The sequence below is a fragment of the Ursus arctos genome, unplaced genomic scaffold, assembly GCF_023065955.2.
Source record: "Ursus arctos isolate Adak ecotype North America unplaced genomic scaffold, UrsArc2.0 scaffold_18, whole genome shotgun sequence".
Taxonomy (NCBI): Eukaryota; Metazoa; Chordata; class Mammalia; order Carnivora; family Ursidae; genus Ursus; species Ursus arctos.
In genome coordinates this window covers 34,733,617-34,755,144 of record NW_026622852.1, presented here as the reverse complement: position 1 = coordinate 34,755,144, position 21,528 = coordinate 34,733,617, and the positions used below count along the sequence as shown (strand labels likewise).

The 21,528-nt window shown below is 36.4% G+C and overlaps 1 protein-coding gene across 6 annotated transcripts in view; it reads right to left on the bottom strand.

Moving 5' to 3' along the window:
• Positions 1-21,528, bottom strand: part of SLC44A1 (solute carrier family 44 member 1) — a 190,867-nt gene that overhangs the window by 37,944 nt on the left and 131,395 nt on the right. For 3 of the 6 annotated variants that reach the window (XM_026506080.4, XM_026506079.4, XM_057313638.1), the window contains exons 13-15: positions 20,926-21,063; positions 11,532-11,768; positions 4,139-9,604 (exon numbers count right to left, since the gene is read on the bottom strand). In XM_026506080.4, coding sequence (XP_026361865.1) covers positions 9,314-9,604; positions 11,532-11,768; positions 20,926-21,063 — 666 coding nt within the window. In that variant the 3' untranslated portion in view covers positions 4,139-9,313. Of the gene's footprint in view, positions 1-4,138; positions 9,605-11,531; positions 11,769-20,925; positions 21,064-21,528 lie in introns of those variants that run through there. The other 3 variants (XM_048223005.2, XM_026506082.3, XM_026506081.4) reach the window with 2 other exon arrangements.

Here is a 21,528-nt window from a genome sequence, read left to right as displayed (position 1 = left end):
GGGTGGATCAGATTCAGATGTGAAGATCAGAACATTCTAAGTCATACACGTCTACAAGAAAAGGAATATCAAATGCAGATACTTACACTGGACTTAGGCCCTTTTTCACCAGTTATGGGAATTTCCACCCACGGTCTCTCCATTTGCTACTGTAGAAGGTTCATTAAAACTCTTCTGGAGATGTGGGGTGGGGGAGGGAGCTGACTTTCCTCCTTTCTTCTCCAGCCAGTTATGAGATTCCCACTGCTTTCTTCAGCTTGAAAATGTAGGTAACGGTTCGATGTCTGACTACAAATCATGACTCACTAGAATCAAATCTTAAAAGAACTTCAAATTCCTTTAAGGATTTCTGTCTGCTCTTTTAAGGGCCCTGAGGGCCCTCCATGTAGATACAGCACCCTTACCTAATAGTAAGGTTGAGATGTGAAGAAATCCACATGGTTCCCTAAAGAAGCTGGGGTAGATGTGGGGGAGTGGAGGCACAGTCTCACTGGCAGAGTAGTCAAAGACTGCTCTGCTGTAGTGGGTGACTAGAGAACACTCAAAACAACGAAATACCTCCCTGAGTTAAGTAGGGAGAAAAATACCTTTTGAATTCCCTTCCTCCCACCCCAGCATCTGCTCCTCCAATTTTCTACTAAAATGCTGTCAACTGTGAACTATACTGAGTTTACTAATTTCTCATCATCTTCAACTGCTCTTGGTCACGATGACTGATATACTTTTAGACAATGATCTACTGATAACATTTGTCATATCTGAGCAACAATAAAAAAGAATCAAGTGTTTTGGTAGATGGATAATTGTAAGGATTCCTTCCTTATTCACTTCTTGGATTTTCTTATCCACTGGAAATAACTGGGTAGCTTGCCAAAATCCTTCCCCGGCACACTCCATCACACCTCCAAGAAATGAAATCTTACTGTCTTGAGGATTCAGTGTTGACCATTTTCTTGCTCTTTCAGATTAGTGTGGTTTCTATTTCCAAAGCTAGTAGTAAATCTAAGTCTTCAGGTTATACAAATGATCCCAAGTTAGAAATTGGTAAATACCATATTATAAGTATTTGTAGTGAAGGTCTAATCACTACCTTATCTCAAAACATGTTATCAAACCAACTTCAGAGCACCCGTTGATTGTGTGCATTAGGCCCTGAGGGGATGGTGGGGTGGAGGCTGGCAGATGGAGGGTCCTAAAATTCTATTACCATTTTAAATGTTCATAAATGTGCTATGTGCATTTGAGAGAAAGATAGTCCATTGCTTTCAGAAGCTTCTCAAAGGGGCCCATAGTCCTCTCAAAAGACTAAGAACCTGCTTATGAATATCAAATATTAAATTCAGGTCTTAGCAAATAAAAGTGAAAAATTTCTGAAACATTTGGGAATTACAATATTTTCATATTCAGCTAGATCTTGACTAGACCTTGAGTAACCTAAAAGCTTTATTATTCTGAATGCCCTGGCCTGGAACATTTATTTATTCCTCAGGAAATCATTTTAGTTGTAAAACTGGGTATCAAAATGGAATAAAATTGCCTAATATTTTGGTTTCTAATAATTTCATCTTTTCCACAAATTTACTAATGAATTACTTTAGAAAATATCAACCTTAAATCCTGTCCATGTAATTTACAAAAGTGATGACTGTTCATGCAATACTGAAACTGAAGCATCATTTGTATTTTTTTACACAGATAAAAATCATGAAGATGGGAAGGAAGAAAAGGTACTGTAGTATTTCTATAGAAAGGTTTCCCACAGAAATTCCCAAATTTAAAAACTTTGAAGTTTTCTGTAAGAAAGATAGTTTAAAAGATTTGAATCTTGGATTAAAATTTTCCTCTTAAAATGTGGAGAATAAGAATTTGGCTCATATTTACGAAACCTGAATGGGGAAAGTGTGCTATTTTAAATTGACAAGTGTAAACAACAAAGTTAGTTTTTTGTTTTGTTTTTGAAGTTTGTTACAAGCTTTAGATTTTTCTCTTGGCACATTCAAGGGTCCTGCTTTCAAAATTTAGGCTCTGTGCCACTAATCAAAGATGAGCTAATTCCAAAAGCAGCCCTGTATCTGAACAGTGCCTACTTTTCAAAAGGGCTAATATGCATCCTTAGTACACAAAGATACATGAATATGCATTTAAAGCAAAAGGCAGTCTATGCTGTGAATTTATAATACGCAAATCTCTGCTTTATGTGTATTTACTCACGAAGCTGCAATTTTCCAATATATAGTCACAGGCCACGTCTTAACAACTCTAGGCAAGCCCTTTAGAGCACTCCTATCTGTCAGATGGAATATATGAAAAGAAAACAGAAATTAACTGTGGCAGGTGCATTGATAAGCCTCCAGACTCTCAGGGTTTTTTTTTTTTTTTTTTTTTTAAGTGGCAATAAAAGAGCAGTAGAGAACTTATTGAAAGGTGAAAGCTTAAAGACTTTTCTGAAGGTAACTTCTCACAGGCTATGTTAAGGCTACTGGAAACTCCAGAAATTCAAATGAGAAGGTTACTGGCCAAAGATAAAATGCTTAGGTCACCATAATTGGCAGCTCTGGTTTTGGAACTGACCCCATAGTCCTATTTTGCAGATGGGGTGGGTTGGGGGGCAGGGAGCTCCTGAAATGGCCTTTATTAGCTAGTACTGGTGCATGGTGGAAAAGGCTGAAGCTTCGCAGGCACTGACAGGGCCTGATACTTGGTGCCCGCAGTTCTGGTGGGAGAAGCATTACTCTGGTGTAGAGCAGCAGCTCAGGACCAGGATAAAGGAAGGGATCATCTCTTCACTACCTCCTACTGGGATGAAATCCTGAAACTGCCCTGGAAAGACAAGGGCCCTTGACAGACACCAAGGTCAATGGTATTGGAAATCAGCGGCTTAACGTTCTTTGCTGAAAAAAGAAAATATGAGTAAGGGAACATCTCTACAAAGAAAAAACTTATTTCCAGCATAATTTTAAAAGAGACTCAGTGAATGCCTCCTCCCCAACGATTATGGAAAAAGTTTGGGGACCAATGCACAGTTAAGCTACTTAAATTGCAGTAACGTGGGACTTAATCATGCTATAGGATAGGATAGAAGCTCTAATCCTAAACATTAAGCATTGCATTAAATGGTTTAAAGGAACAACCTACTTTGAGCGCTGCTCATCCATGCAAGGATTATATAATCTCAATGCCCTAGCTAAATTCCTAATGTTTACCTAACGTACTGGTTAAGCCTCCCATAGAAGATAGGTCTCTTGGATTTATACTGAAACACAACCTTTTCCCTTCCATGTTATATTACAGCAGCACTCACTCTTGAGACAGGAGCCTGCAAAGTCTAAGTCATGTACCGGAGGGGTGCCTGGGTGGCTCAGTCGTTAAGTGGCTGCCTTTAGCTAGGGTCCTGATCCCAGGGTCCTGGGATCAAGCCCTGCATCAGGCTCCCTGCTCAGCGGGAAGCCTGCTTCTCCCTCTCCCACTCTCCCTGCTGGTGTTCCCTCTCTCGCTGTGTCTCTCTGTGTCCAATAAATAAATAAAATCTTAAAAAAAAAAATCATGTACCAGAGCCTTTTCCTGATGGCAGAACCCACAGTGATGATACTCTGGTCACCACGATCACCATTTACAATAGAGGACCTTGACCATAACTCTGGAGATGTCAGTACTGAACACAATTTTGTAAGATCCACCACAGAAAAAGACAAAAACCACAACACAGAGGCAATGGCTTATAAAATTACTCAGGTCACCACATATCACAGGAAATTTTTGTTCTTCATCTATTCCTCTCACTTGGGCAGAAGATGGAGGCAGTGAGCGAATAGCAGTAAGGCAGCCCAGAGCTAGCTGAAGAATGACTTGGAATGAATGAAAGAGGCAGCAGGAACATCCAAACATAACCTCAAAACACTGAGATATTGCTAAAAAGCCTCTGTGAGGCTTTATAAAATGTATCAAGGAATGAAGCTCATATGAGAGTGGCATTCTATATATTAAATACCTCTCTGTGTGTGCCTGTGCAACATATAGATGCAGAGATGCATATATCTGCTTACATGGCACACAAATTTACTTAGGGGACACAGCTTGGCAATTAATTTGGAACTCAAATGACATGGTTACACATAGATCATCATTTCTAAACACAACGTTAGTAAAACAAAATTTATTTGTAAAACAGGACCTGTTATATAAAATGGCACACAATCAAGTTATACAAAAATACAAAATTTCTTTCTGATTACAGTTCTAGTTGCAAATGATAATTAGAAAGCATTCCTGTGGCTTCCAAATAGCTGAGATTGTGAGCAAATGGAACAGGGGAGCAGCAAGAGTCCGTGATGCTGGGATGTCCAAGAGAGTAGAACCTAATTTCCAAATTCAAGACTTCCATCAGGTCACTTTGGAGGGACATCTCCTAAAATAGCTAGCTCCTAGAATGTCTTCTGTTCTGATACTCATCTTCCAAACTTTTCCAATCCTAAATTTAGTTCCCAATGTTTCTTAATGTCCAAATCTGTGTGGCTAGGAAACAGAAGGTGTTCTGGATTTTCTTACATGATTTGCTCTCTCATCTATTTGGATAATTGTTAGTTACATAATTATATTTGTTCCATTTCAAATGATACAAAAAGAGTACAATGATACTGTCTGGCGATGTTAGATGTTAACTTCTGGAGAATTATTGTTTCAAAATAGCTATTTTCACAATGTTGGTTTCCCAGGTCTTGCCAAGATATGAGCTCTTAACTGTGTGTGTTTTTGTTTTTGTTTTTAAATCCAGACTCTTATTGCAAATATTCTGAAAAATCAGAAATATTACATGAGCTTTGAAAAGAAACCAAGGCATTTAGCAAATTTTAGCCTAGCTAGAGTAAAGAACACGGATACTAAAAAAAAAAAAGAAAAGAAAAGAAAAAAAGAAAAAAAAAACAATTTACCTTTTGCAGCAATTTAAAGGTCTAACCCTTTGAAAGCAAGCACATGAGCAAACCGCTGCTTATTAAGCCCTAGTGACATTAATTGTATGCATTTCCATAATACAGGTTTAATTCACTGTCTAATTATGGTAAGAGGCAATGCTTTCTTTCAAAAGATTCTTCTTCCATGGAATGATAAAATGCTGAGGCTTTTTTTTTTTTTTTGTACAGAGCCTGTATTTAGTGCAATAAGTTTAAAAAATTTGCTCTGAAATATTTACTTTACATTAACAAAAATAGCTTTTTTTAAAAAAATTGTAACAAAAAGGAGTTATCGCATAAACAGATCATGAATTATTCTTAGCAAATTACACTTTTTTTTTTCTTAAAGCATTCACCATTACAATAAGCAGAACAATGGAATATTAGCCATTCATATCTGGTAAGCTTCAGGAATAAAAAAGAAAAACAACGAGAAACAAACAAAACCCCAAACCCATTCCCAAACAAAAAGAAGAATATTCAACACTCGAGGATCAAAACATAACCAATTCTTCAGTTAAACACTGTAGAATTCTGGATACCTAATGAATTGCCGAGGAGAGGAGCACCTGCCAGAATGTTTTCAGATTTTTACAGCAAGCATTTGAATAAAATGGCCACTTAGCCTGAAGCCACTGGAGTTCCTTAGAAGCAGAAGCCCAAGCACTGGAATTTGCAATGCTTTGTGTTCCATGTTTCTCTCCCTTTTTTATTCCTCCCAGCATTACTTAATCTGCAAATCAATACACCGAAACTTAAAGGCTAAAGTTGCTGGGCACCCCAGCTTCCCTTCAAATCAGGCACACAAATGTGTGGAGGATGCTACTAAGTAAAAAATGAAAGAAAGACAAACTATAAGAACAAAGTTTGCATAAGAAAGATTATCTACCCTTTTCTTTTTAACCTACTCTCTTATAGAAGCTTAGGGTAAACTACAAATACCTGAGGAGTTGGTTACTTTTTAATGTTGGCTGACAAATGTATGAGCTATTATGAAAATTCCCATATTGAGTCCACTAGTATGTTTCTAAAAGTAAAATGACATGGCTTCTTTGATTGGGGAAAACTGATTGGAGTATCTCCTTATTTATCTGAAAGCATACACCTAGTCTCGTTGGGCTAGGACTTATGCATCAGTAAAATGAGACCTTGATTTTTATGCACACATCAGGGAAATCACCCCTGAATAAACTTTAGACAGAGAATTCGGTACAATCATTTTACCTAATTTAAATAACTAAAGTTAAAATCTCCTCTAAGTTATTAAAAATGTTAATCAGATATGAATCTTAACATTTCCATTAGACAATTACAATTGAAAACATTAAATGACGGCAGTTGCCTTGTAAAAGCCACCCGTATGAAAGAAGTACATGTTTGACAAAAATAAGCATAAAAAAGGTATTAAATCCCTGTTCCTTTTCTCTGATTTTGGCTGATTATGTGTGTGTGTGTATATACATATATATATATGTATATACACACATACATATACATATATACACACACCCACACACACAGATACATAGTTATGTGTATATATTGTTTTGGAATGTCAATGGGTTCCGTAACGGTCGGCTAGGTTCAAGCAGAACTTGCTCCCGAAGCCTAGAAAACAAAGTCATACAGAGTAGAATCTTAGACAATTACCATTAAAAGGAGATCATGAATGATGTTACAAATACACAGATGGTCACAAGCGGCAACAAAGCAAAATGGAGTGAGAGCCCTTCTCCCCGCACCTATATTCCAGGGGCTGCAACTGCTATGAGTGTTGAAAGTCACACTTCCTTCTGGGTAATCTTTGAGGTATGCAGAGAATACGTCTCTGGCCTATGTTGCTACAGTGTCCAGGTCTTTTTTCCCTTTCCTCTATAAATTCTTTCCTGTATGCAGAAGGCCAGAATGTCTCTTTCTTAAACTTCTACATCACATTTGATCAATTTTTCTAAAATCATTTAAAGATGTACAGAAGGACCTCACAAACCTTCAAAGTTTCCTTAACTAGTGAGGTTCTCTCGAAAAAAAAAAAAAAAAGAAAGAAAGAAAAAGAAAAAGTCATAGAGGAAAACTGGAAGTCCTTATATTTAGTTCAATGATCCCCTGTCAAAAGGGAAATTTAAAACCTCATTTTTCCTGAACATTATCCTATAGGCGAAAAGTAAACCTAAATTAAAATATCCCATTAAGAAAGAAGATAGACCAGTGAACTTAAACAGCAGATTGTATATATGGCAAAATAGGTATGACACTTTTATAGAACTTTCATCTAAGGGAATAACATGTGAATTAAAACAAGCAAATACAAATAAGCAATCCTAAATTCTACCAATCCCCAGTTATTGAGGGACACATCCAAGATGGTGGTCAACTCTTATTATGCTAATGCAAAAGAGAGGTAAGAATTAGCGGGACTGATTACGCTTAAAATATTTAAGTACCCTGTGAGCAACATCTCAACTTCTCTCCTCGGAAGTTTTTAAACCATATAAAACATCGTTCTTAGGGACCAAATGCTATCATATCCAAAGCACCAGAAGAACAATGCACATAAAAGATATATTTTGGGACAGAGTGGAGAGTTTTGCCATTAATCTGCAAGCAATGAACTAATGAACAACATAAAATAAAAGCAAAAAATGAATGAGGATTTTAAAGCAGTGTTTGAGTTAAGTGGCATTAATTTAAATCTGAAAGTAATATTAAGAAAAAAAAAATCTTTCAAAATTCTTGTCTTCTGGTAAGATGCCACATAACTTGGGCAATTTCCTAGTATTGTTACCTATGAATTATCGAGTTTAGGTAAGAGAGGCATACTTGCATTCCGGTCTACCACAATTTATCTTTCACTAAAGGATAATGCAGAAATAATGCCAACTCATGGTTCAAACTAGTCTAGACCTCCACAAATTACTCCCTTTTGAAAAATGATTATTACTGACAAATGACTTAATAGAAATGTCAACCACTGGAAAGACAGAAAGTGGTGGTGGGGAAGATAGTTTATATTTTAAGATTCTATATTTCACCTTCTTAAGTTATAGGCTGGGAACCTTATTTACTGAACAAGTAAGATAAGCCAAGAGTGACAGGAAGAAAGCCTTCCTCATTTACCTATGCCACCAGAAGGCTGGCAAGAATCTTTACTGTTGTTTCTGTATGCCAGTGTCAAGTAAGAGGGATATAGAAAGAAAGGGAAGGGAAGGCAAGGAACCAGACCGGGGGCATTGCTGATGGTGCCCCTTGCCCACTCAATGCAGTTCTGGCTGATGCATGCTTAAAACTAAGAGCTCTACATCCTTTTACTTATGATTAGAGTTATCTGTACCTTGGGAACTAAACATTGAAGGCTTGACTTTATAATCATCAGTGTTATTAAAAGCAACACCAAAATAGGTCCTGGAAGGGGTTATGGAGGAAAGAGTTTATATCTAAACATTCTGCTGAGGCTTTAATTTAGGTTGAATATGCAATTATTTTGCATATACATATAACCTTCCTCCCCCCCCCACCTTAAAGGAACCCATTTCCTTTACTCTCATATATTTAAATGAGCTTGTTTTATATTACGTATTTCTCAAGATGGAAACCTATGAAATCAACCACTTATTAAACTAGAAAGAAAGAGTGGTCTTCATCTCACACTTTTAGACATTATGTGCAATTAAAAGGCACGTTATTTAAAATTAACTGTTTAAGGGTATAGGCAATTATATAATATTTTGAAGTCACATGCTCTTTAAGAACAATACATTTGTAAAATAAGCAGTAATTACACAAATATATGCGAGAGACATCTGTCATTATGCAGAGGTGAGAATATCTGTGGGAAAAGCAACTCAGGATTCTCTTACACTGATTAAGTTGCTTTTTGTGAAATGAAAGTAGAGTACTTATAATTCATATGTATCACTGACCAGAGATAATTTATCCTTCTCACAATTAAGCTGAGGTTAGAGAAGACCAGGTTGTCTTACTGAGCGGGAATGTGAGTGCTGATGGAAATAACCTTGTTTTCTACAGAAAAATAGCTTAAGAAACAAAGAAAGTACAATCCAGGCAACAGAAGAAAAAGTCAGCGAAGGATAAAAGACAGCAACATAAACAAACCAATATTTAAAAAGTGGGGGATATGAATTTTAGCAAGTTGAAAGGAATTATTATCACCTTCTAAAAATGACAAAAATCAAACTGTCAGTTCACATGTACAATCAAATGTTCAATCTGATGAAAACCAAACACTGACAGTTAAAAAGAAAAAAACAAAAACAAGAACGAAAAACACCCCCTACCCCAGAAACAGCAATTTTAAGGACAAAAATAGCTCCTCCCCACCATGGGCTCTGACAAAGATGCTCTTCCTTTCAGCTTACTTTTACAGAAGGTGGTCTCAGTTGTGACAAGAATTCCGCCACCCAAGTAATGGGTAAGCACACAAACAGAAAGAGCAGCACACCCTGCGTGATACAGACAACAACAGCTTCTCCCGAGGAAGTGCAGTCAGTGAAGACAGAGAGAGAGAGGAAGTGAAAATGAAACTCTTGGAGGCCGGCCACCTCCTCATCTCCACCTACCATCGGTTTTAGCTCTCTGGCATCAGCAACGCCTCCCTTACCAGCTTCTCTCATTGCTTTTCTACTGTTTTCCACAAACTCCTGCAAAATATGGATCGAATGGCATAAAGTCTTAGGTCCTTTCAGATGGTGGTTGGTAGATGAATTCTAAGGAGCATTTACATTTCGGATACAATGTTAGTAAAGGGAAAACATAGCAATAAATAATAGTATTACGCAACACAAGAGCCGCTACATTGGTGTGGATAGGCTGCAATTCGTCAAGATAAAATCTTTGATCCATCCATTCATTGGGACCATCTCCCTTAGGCTCAAAGAGAACGTTACTTCTTTTTGGAAGAGAAAATACCTAACTTTTTTTTTTTTCTTAAGAGGACTATTTCCCCATACTTAGATTATTGTTTCATTTGTTGTTTTACTTTTTCTATATCAAGGTTAAATGGAACAACAAGAGCCTTTTACTCCAGAAGCCCTCTCTTTAAAATAATGCTAGAAGGTAAAAGAAAGCATCGATACTACTAAGGCCAGAATACTGTTTTTACCAAACCATAAATAAGCTACTTAAAAAAAAAATGTCTATCTGGCTTTGAAATTACTCCATAAAGCAGGAAGACAGGAAGTAACCACCAAAATCTGTGGTCAAAATGGGATAAAATAGGATTATGCCCCGAAGGAAACATTTCTATCTTGTCAAAGTTTATGGAGCACTTCTCCATTAAATATCCTCATCATTCTTACAGAAAAAAGCTAAAAGAAGAAAAAGTATATTTCTTTTACTCAGCTTTTGATCAGGGGTTTAAAAAATAAAAAACAAGTAGTTCTTCCTTTTTTTTTTTTTTTTTTAAGATTTTATCTACACCCAACATGGGGCTCAAACTTACAACCCTGAGATCAAGAATCACATGCTCTACTCACTGAGCCAGCCAGGCGTCCCAAATTCTTCTAAATGCCTTAATCAGAAAGGAGATGGAATGCTCACAAGTCAAATTCAATCACGAGAACAGTTAGAATTATAATTTAGACATTATGAAAATGTCCGAAATTCAGCTGATGGTGTTCTCAGTGAAAGAGATAATCAGTACCAAATTCGTCAGTTAAATCACTTGGAATTTTTGTGATTGGAAAAAAAAAAAGAATCTATTTTATTTATTGACACATTCATTTTAGATTTAACTAGATAAACCATGCTCCTGGAAGAGGACTTTTTATTTCAGTGTCTAATGTTTAGTCTTCAATGTTACCCACTCTTCAGATAGGAATATTACACAGCTTAATAGCAAAGTACTATTATTAAGAAGTATCCTTAAGTTGGTAGCATTTGATCTTGATAACAGTATTTGAACCATTTAAGTAGGATTTCTAAATTTTTAAAAAATTTCTACTGAGATTCTAATATAGGGAAGCTGCAGAGCTACATAACTATTAAGAATCTGAATGTAATACCAGTGTAAAGGTTCGGCTCTTGACTAATGGAAAACAATACAATCATGGGTCTGTTAATCTGTATTCATTATGAAACACCTTCAATTTGGCCTGGCATACTTAGGATAATGAGTTTTAATGGGGCTGACAGCAGTAATATTTGGAAAGGTGATAGATGGAGAAATACAGGCAGGTACTACAATCTGGGAAGTCTTTGAGCTCCACTTTAGGAAAGGGCATTAGAACATTGGTGGTCCAATGTTCCAATTCAAGGGCGAACACTGAGGTTTAAAAAGTCAATTCTAATCCATCTAATCGCAGAGAGGGAGGCAGGAGTCTGAAATAATGTGAACTCAGGGCTATTCATGGGTTTGCTCCAGCTAGGTGTATTTAAATGGTCCCCATCCATGCCAAGAGGACCGTCTTCCCTGATTTCCCCAAGACTAAGCTCATTCATGAGCACTACAGGTCTAATTCTGAATAACTCAGTTGCATATAATAGGAATGAAATACAGAGAACGTTTTGCAAGGCATTTGGACTAGTATTTTTACCCCTAAAGCAGATGAGGGCATTTGAAGTCCTTACCATCAGCACTTTATCCATATAGAATTCTCTGCCAGGGCTCCCATCATTGTATTTTGTATCAATGGCAAAACACAAGAATAATACATCCACTACCATTTCGTAAATGGACAGGAAGCAATGAGCGACTAGGAAAGCAAAGAGGCAGACGATGATCAGAGGCAGCACCCAGACTGTGTAATCTTGCTGGTAGTTGAGCAGCATAATTCCAGCCAAGCCTGTGCTACAGACTATCAGCACCTGAAGCAGAGAGAACAAAGAGCACACTTAATAGCCTATGACAGAAAACACTATTTCTTCATCATGTGCAGACTTCAAGCTCCCTTCAATATTTATAAGTGATGGTTGCATACATTCATTCTACCTCACGTTAGGAAGTATCATTCACATAGACCCACAGACACACATACATCTGTATATGTGCACACATATATGTGCATATGACATAAGTAAAACATCATCCTTTAAACACTTCCAGTTTACATGAAAAATAATCATGTTTTCCAAATGTTATGCTTGTTCATTAAAACTTCCCATATGTAGCACCTGTGGCAATTTTAAAAATAAATGTATGCTTATTTTAGAAAATGGCCCTATTAACATTCAGAAGAAAATTATAGACATTCCAGGGTATTGCTATGTACTTTTCTCTAAGCACTTTTACATATATGAAATAGTATTATATATGAATCATTAAAAGCTATTCATTAATATTTATAGTATCATTATAAATGTTTCATAAATACTTAGCCACCTAATTTCATCTTATGGGTGACTTAAAATTTGACCAGGTTCCTACAACTGGAGACTTATATTGTTTTCTGGCATAAATAATGCTGCAACAAACATCTTTAAGAGTTTTTTCTTTGTTTCATATTTTATTTCATACAGAATATGTGTGAATTTAATATGATTTGCCATGAAATTTAGATTTGGATTACCTGTGAGGAAAGAGGTTGCCACAAACATCCACCATAGAAGAAGAAGTGTCAAGAATGACCTACTCTGATCCTTCCCATACAGCACTTTACATTTCTTGTAGTTCTTTTACTATATTTTAGTTCAGCTTTTCAGTCCCTACGAAGAGTTTAATTCATTTAATTAAACACTACCATCCTCATCATCATCCTCATTTTGTAGACTGGGAAATGTGCTCAGAGACACTAGGCAACCTGCCCAAGGTCACAGAGTAGAAGAGCAGATACCACCCAAATCATGGTCTTATGATGCCAACTCCAGCATTCCTTGTAGGTAAAAACTCAGCAAATATTTGGATACGGATATAAAGCAGAGATAGGTCATATGAATCCTAAACACAGTCTTGCTCAGCCCTTATTGGCCTACCATCCAGCATTAAATAACAAAGCAAAAGAAAGAGTCCTCTGGAACCACAAGAGCCTTTCCTCGTTCAGTGCTGAGAATGAGCAGACTGAGAATTCTCTTGGCCTTTTCCCTACTGTTTATCCACACCAAAGCATCTTTCCTTCACCATTATTTTTAAGCAAGAGTTATAATGCATTAGACGAAATACTGGTTAGGCTATAAATTGACCCTTCTCGGATGATTTTAGGGAGCAAATCTGGGTCTGCCCAAAATTTGGAAGACCCGCCACCATTTTTTTGTGGCAAACACTCAGGAATCCTCTTACAGTTACTTACTTTCTGGGGTGACATCTACAGATAGGTAATTATATCCATTTTCTTTCACTCTTTTTTGTTTTTAGAATGAAACCACTGTTTTTGATATCTCTTCTTCAAATTTTTGAGATCCGCCCTACAGAAGGACTGAGGTTCTTTTTTTTTTTTTTTTTTTTTTTTTTTGGGTTTTCTTTTCTTTTTTTTTTTTACATTTTTTTTTTTGAATGATTTTTTATTATATTATGTTAGTCACCATACAGTACATCCCCGGTTTCCGATGTAAGGCTCGATGATTCATTAGTTGTGTATAACACCCAGTGCACCATGCAATACGTGCCCTCCTTACTACCCATCACCGGTCTATCCCATTCCCCCACCCCCCTCCCCTCTGAAGTCCTCAGTTTGTTTCTCATAGTCCATAGTCTCTCATGTTTCATTCCCCCTTCTGATTACCCCCCCTTTCTTTATCCCTTTCTTCCCCTACTGATCATCCTAGTTCTTATGTTCCATAGATGAGAGAAATCATATGATAGTTGTCTTTCTCTGCTTGACTTATTTCACTTAGCATTATCTCCTCCAGTGCCGTCCATGTTGTAGCAAATGTTGAGAACTCGTTCTTTCTGATAGCTGAGTAATATTCCATTGTATATATGGACCACAACTTCTTAATCCAGTCATCTGTTGAAGGGCATCTCGGCTCCTTCCATGATTTAGCTATTGTGGACATTGCTGCTATGAACGTTGGGGTGCATATGGCCCTTCTCTTCACTGTGTCTGTATCTTTGGGGTAAATACCCAGTAGTGCAATGGCTGGATCATAGGGTAGCTCAATTTTTAACTTTTTAAGGGGCCTCCACACTGTTTTCCAGAGTGGCTGTACCAACTTGCATTCCCACCAACAATGTAGGAGGGATCCCCTTTCTCCACATCCTCTCCAACAATTGTTGTTTCTTGCCTTGTCTATTTTTGCCATTCTAACTGGCGTAAGGTGGTATCTCAGTGTGGTTTTGATTTGAATTTCCTTGATGGCTAATGATTTTGAACATTTTTTCATGTGTCTGTTAGCCATTTGTATGTCTTCATTGGAAAAGTGTCTGTTCATATCTTCTGCCCATTTTTTGATTTGTTTATTTGTTTCTCGTGTATTGAGTGTGAGAAGTTCTTTGTAGATCTTGGATACCAGTCCTTTATCTGTAGTGTCATTTGCAAATATATTCTCCCATTCCGTGGGCTGCCTCTTAGTTTTTCTGACTGTTTCCTTGGCTGTGCAGAAACTTTTAATCTTGATGAAGTCCCATAAATTCATTTTGTCTTTTGTTTCTCTTGCCTTTGGGGATGTATCATGAAAAAGGTTGCTTTGGCCGATGTCGTAGAGGTTGCTGCCTATGTTCTCCTCTAGAATTTTGATGGATTCCTGTCTCACATCGAGGTCTTTCATCCATTTGGAGTTTATTTTTGTGTATGGTGTGAGATAGTGGTCAAGTTTCATTCTTTTGCATGTAGCTGTCCAATTTTCCCAGCACCATTTATTGAAGAGACTGTCTTTTTCCCACCGGATGTTTTTTCCTGCTTTATCAAATATTAGTTGCCCAAAGAGCCGAGGGTCCATTTCTGGGCTCTCTATTCTGTTCCATTGGTCTATGTGTCTGTTTTTGTGCCAGTACCATGCTGTCTTTGTGATCACAGCTTTGTAGTACAGCTCGAAATCCGGCATTGTGATGCCCCCAGCTTTGTTTTTCCTTTTCAACAGTTCCTTGGAGATTCGGGGCCTTTTCTGTTTCCATACAAATTTAAGGACTGTTTGTTCCAGTTCTTTGAAAAATGTCCTTGGTATTTTGATCGGGATAGCATTGAAAGTGTAGATTGCTCTGGGTAGCATGGACATTTTAACTATGTTAATTCTTCCGATCCATGAGCATGGAATATCTTTCCATCTTTTTATGTCTTCCTCAATGTCTTTCAAGAGTGATTTATAGTTTCTAGAATATAGGTCCTTTACGTCTCTGGTTAAGTTAATTCCAAGGTAACGTATGGTTTTTGGTGCTATTGTAAATGGGATGGATTCCCTAATTTCTCTTTCTTCGGTCTCATTATTCGTGTATAGAAATGCAACTGATTTCTGAGCATTTATTTTGTATCCTGCCACGTTACTGAATTGCTCTATAACTTCTAATAATTTGGGAGTGGCTTCTTTTGGGTTTTCCATATAGAGTATCATGTCATCTGCAAAGAGAGACATTTTGACTTCTTCTTTGCCAATTTGAATACCTTTGATCCCTTTTTGTTGTCTGATTGCTGTTGCAAGGACTTCTAGTACTATGTTGAGGACTGAGGTTCTTTATGCTCTCATTATACCACTAAAAGTTAAGCCACATTTGAAATGTTAAAGCCAATTATAGGGAGAAGGTGGCTTAGACAAACCAACGTTGAGATAAAAGCTGTTGAGGTGGAAGGCTGGATATTGTCACATTAGAAACCATTTCAAGAATTGATGATATTTAGCCAAAAAGGTCAGAGAAATGTAATAATTACTCCCAAATATAATGGAAGGGTGTCATGCATTTATTTATTAATGGCTCTCAAACAATGGAGGGGCTAGGTATCACTTGGGGAGTTCATGAATAACACAGATTCCTGGGTCCTACCCCCAGAGTCCAATTGGCTGGATCTAGGATGAAGCCCAGTAATATTCATTTAAAAAGTAGTTCAGGTCATTCTGATAAAGTCCACAGCCTATAAGAAGTACTGGTCTATATCAGTGGTCCCCAAGTGGGGTACACATACCCAAGGAGTATTTAAGGGGATCACCTGGGACTTCAAATTATATTTCTCTTTTATTGAAATTTTCTTTTATACTAGGCTTTATATTACATATTATTAAAGGCTGTACATATATTAATAAATGTAAATATATTAGGAGTGTGCTCAAAATTTTTTTCTAATAAGGCACATGATTTAAAAAGTTTAGACTCTTCTGTTTTACAGGATAAATTATTGGTGATACAATAGTAGAGATTCATACACAGGGCAGGATGTGAGAAGCAGGAAGGAAAGGGTGCTAGTTTTGGAATCAGAAAGATGTAGACTTGAATCACAGAATTAATACTTCCTAGTTTCGTGACTCCAAGCAAGTTCAAATTTAACCTTCCCGAGTCTGTTTTTCTGCCTTTGAAATAGACATAATAGTACATACATCCCATAATTGTTAAAATAAGCATTCTGAAAGCATATAACACAATGCTTGGCAATCTTTGTTTCTTCCTGTCATTTCCACCATAAATCTTGCATTTATGATGCCCTTTCCGTACGGAACTCAAGTTTTGAAAGATTTTGTTTACCAGTAAAATAGCACTTAAAAGTAATGATTCATATTCTCGTTTTTTATTAACCAATGCCAAATAAAATGCCAATAATTAATGTTAGAAGTATTATCAAATAGAGATAAAATAATTTCGCACAGAAGTGAAGTACCTGAGATTTTGTGGGATTTTTTGTATAGCTTTCCTGGGCAAATATCCATTATCTACTAGACTCGAAAATATTTAAATATCCTGTAAATCTCTATTCTTACCTGTGAGGACCTTATAGGCCAGTGATCACATGTCACAGGTCACAAGCCACTAAATTAGAGGAGCTAAGATCCCTCCCAAATCTAATCTACTAATCCATGAAACCATCTGGGTTCCATAGAAATGGAATCCATGGCATTGTCTTTTGTTTTCTTTTAAATTCAGGGTTTTTTAAATTAAATATTAAATTTTGCAACAATTTTGAATTCACAAGTAGTTGTAAGAAATAACACAGAATGATTCCACGTACCTACCCTTTACCCTGTTCCCTTCAACGGTAACATCTTGTAAAACTATAGTACAATATTATAACCACAGTATTGACATCGACATAGTCAAGATACAGAACATTTCCATCATCACAAGAATCCTTCATTTTAACCTTTTACAACTACCCCTACTCCTCCCCCACCCCACCTCTAACTGGGTGACCACAAATCTGTTCCCAAATTCCATACTGCTGTCATTTCAAAAATGTTATATAATTCGTTCAAGCCCCACGCTGGGCGTAGAGCTTAATTTAAAAAAAAAGGCATATAAGAATGTTATATAAATGGAAACATACAGTATTTACTTTTCTGGGATTGGTGTTTTCCACTCAGCAAAATTACCTCATGATTAATCCAAGTTGTTGTATATTATAATAGTTTGTTCCTGACACTTCTATTTTATTTTTTAAAATCATTTTATTTGAGAGAGAGTGAGTGAGAGAGAGAGACAGACAGAGAGAGAGAGTGCACCAGCAAGGGGGGGGAGCAGAGGGACAGAGGGGAAAAACAGACTCCCCACTGAGCAGGGAGCCTGATGCACAGTTTAATGCCAGGACCCTGGGATCATGACCTGAGGCGAACATCAGACACTTAACAGACTGAGCCACCCAAGTGCCCTCTGTCTTTTAGAATGCTTCTTCTGGTCTACCCACTTGAACTATCTGATCAGAAACTATTTCTGCATACTAGCAGCCACTTTTAATTATAAAGAGAGAAATGCTTTCAAAAGATTTACTGTATTCTGTGATCAGAACTACATTTTTAAAAAAGGAAACTAAAGAATATTTATCTCAGCATGTTAGAAATCCAGAAGACTTTATTCCCCTCTCATTTTTTTTTCCTTTTTGGGTATCTGGATTAAAAGACAGTTTTTCTTTCATGGTTTTAAAAGTAATTTTTTATAGTCTTATACATTTTATATTATTCAAACTTAAATGTTTCTGGGAAGCAATTTGGTAATGCACATCAAGAAACCTATTATGTACTCTGACTCATTAATTCGACTTTGGGGATTCTGGACTCAGGAAGTAAGGATTGATGCAGGCAAGGATTTGCATACAGAAGTTTCACTATAAAGTATCATACTTTATATAAGGATATAAAGGAAAATGAGAACAGTTTAACTGTAAAAAAAATTGGAGGTTTGGTTAAATAAATGATGATATAATTGTATAACCATGTTTAAAACATTTTTAATAAAATAGAAAATGCTCATAACATAATATAAAGTGAAAAGAGAGATATAAAACTGCCTTTTCTAGTAGATTAAAAATTTTCTTTATTGACTAGTATATAACCAGTACCCAGAAAAGTTCCTACCACATTACTAGTGGGCACTCCAGGATATTTGTGGAATGAAAAAAAGGTTATGGTAAAATTAAGAAAAAATTTTGACAGGCCACTAGGCTGAAAAACTCAAAGTCAATTTTAAAACACGGTATTTTATCATCTCTATATTTCTCCATTATAAAAAATGCATATTTAATATAGAGAACTTTATCTTATTATGGTAAAGCAGGAGGAGGGGTTTGGAATCACTCATATTTTCAATACCCAAAGATAATCATTAACATTTTCAGATAGTAATTCTTTTTCATATGTATGAGAACAGTACTTAACAGTGATAGTCAAGTAGTTTTACTCAGCCTTTTTACTTATATTATATGTACTGATCATACTATAAACTTTTAATGAAAAACATGGTCTAACAGGTGAATAATAGTCTGCTGTCTATTATTTCTAACGATTTCTCTATTTGTAGGCAGTAGATTGTTTGCAATTGGTAACTATTAGAAATAATGCTGTATTTTTCTGTGTTTAGAATTATTTCTAGGGGCGCCTGGATGGCACAGCGGTTAAGCATCTGCCTTCGGCTCAGGGCGTGATCCCGGCGTTCTGGGATCGAGCCCCACATCAGGCTCTTCCACTATGAGCCTGCTTCTTCCTCTCCCACTCCCCCTGCTTGTGTTCCCTCTCTCGCTGGCTGTCTCTATCTCTGTCGAATAAATAAATAAAATCTTAAAAAAAAAAAGGAATTATTTCTAGCAGTGGTTTACCATCAACGGAATTACTGAATCAAAAGACTTTTTTTTTTTTTTTAAAGAAATCCAAGGGCAAACTTAGTGTAAGCACACAGTGACTGAAAACTGAGAAGTCGGACAGAGCTAAGTTAGAACTCCAGCTCTCCCACAGTCTAGTTCTCTAAATTTGGGCAACATACCTGGCTCTCTAAACCTCGGGTTCCTCTGCTATAAAATGAAGGTAATAGCAGTGGCTCACCTTACAGGAGAGGACGAATAACACTTCACATAAACTACATTCCTCAGTACCTAGTACTGAGCAAGTGTCTCCATCAGAGTTTACTAAAATCACCATCATGACCAATGCTGTCCCTGAGTATAATTTTTCTGTTATTCCTCTATATGGCTTCTCTTCTATTTTAACTGCTCTGTGTACATATGTTCATATTTTAAGCTGCCTCATATCCTTCTTAGCAGTAGGGATAAATTATAAACATGTAAAACATAAAACAGACAAAAATCTGAAGCCTCCTAAATTTATTCATATAGCGTATAAATAATAGCAATAGTTAATAAGAGTGTCAAACACTATACTCAGTCCTTAACATGGATTGACTCATTCAATCCTTACTATAAAACATTTCCTCTTGTAAAAACACGACAAGAACAAATCCAACAGTGTAAGTTTAATTGTAGATTTTCAAAATAACTGCACAGTTTTATAATTCTTTTTAGATGACAGTTGCCTGAGAACTTGACACCACACCGTGCAATCCTGGCCTCTCTACACCAAATATTTTTTCCTTTTCAAAAACACTTTCAAAACAGTAGTAGTAAGAGAATAGCATTTGTAAGAGAATAGTAGCAAGAGTAAGAAGAGCATTTGATAAAATACTGCCCATCACGATCATGAATAATTATGAAGATTATTAAAGCAATATGAGAACTGGATATGATGTAATATGAAGTGCAAAGGGCAAAACAAACCGATAAGTATGCTATGATTGTTAGACTATAGAAATATAAGCTTATGAAAAAACACTGGGAGGGAATATATAAAAACGACATTATTAGGTTATCGCTGTGTCAGCTCAGTTTTTCAAATTTTCTGAGTATTTTATGGTTTGAACTACAGATACAAAGAAATCCAATTATAATGTTATTTATTATTCTGCAGATTTTAATAGTATAGAAAAATTACCTCTTTTCAGACACTTTAAGGACAGGTAAGTCTCATTCCCTAACAGCTCTGTTTTAAAGGCATTTATATACAGTAACAATGACAGCCAACATTCATCAAGAACTTACAATGTGTCAAGCACTATCTTAGGTACACTACATGTACTAACCAATCTAATCCTCACAACCCTAGGGGATTGGCGCTGTTATTATCCCATTTCCATAGATGAACAAACTGAGGCACAGAATGGTTGCGTACCCTGCCTCAGGTCACACAGCTAGCCAGTAACAGAGTCAGGATTTACATCCAGGTAGTCAGGCTCCAGATACAGCACCCCTAACCATGAAGCAGACTATTCCTGAATTCCTTACAGATCAAAATATGTAAGGAGAAACATGGACAAATTACTTAACTGCTGTGTCTCAGTTTCCCCAGCTGTAAAATGAGGATAATAACAGAACTTCCTTTACAAATCTGTTGTTATGATTAAAAGAGCACCATACATATAAAGGACTTAGAACAGTGCCTGACACATATTATGGGCTTTGTAAGTGCTTCTTTTATATTGTATCTATTACTTTTAGTTTTTTTGGTGGGCTAGATATTTTTCAAATGAAAAAGCAAATTTATATATATATATATATATATATATATATATATATATATATATATAAATATGCAAAAATTCACTGTATGTCTCAGATAACATATTTGGACTTACCTTGCCTAGGAATAACATGAAATCTCCCACTGTGTTGATGGCAGCCACCCGTAAAGCGTTCTCCACAAGAATGACAAAAGCATCCTTCGCGGAGGTACAGAAGTTGGTGCTGTTGATAGCTGTGGCTGTGTATGCATTCTGGACAAAAGCAAAAAAACAGTATTTTCATGTAATTTTACTTTGTTAAGATATAAACCAAATAAAGTTAAAGCATCATTTGTGAAAAGAGTTCATAGTTAAACCCATGGCTCTGGTGAGGTACAGATTAAGACTAAGCACAAGGAAATGCTAGATATTAAAAAAAACCAAAACACCAAAAAAACACCCCGATATGGTAAAAAGAGCTTTTCAGTTGGCTTAGTTTTAGTCCTTTTAAAACACTGACATTTATTAACGCACACACAAACCTTTCCAAAATCCATTAACTTCTTCCCCGTCTTAGTAAATCAAACATAATTTAACCTTTCCTAGATGTCTCAGATTCATCACTATGAATATCAGCGATGCATTATTACCATTTCAGTGATGCTTTAAAAGCTACACAAGTACATAAAAGGCATAAGGATGCTGTGCTGTTTTATCTGCAACATGTCCTCTTTGGTG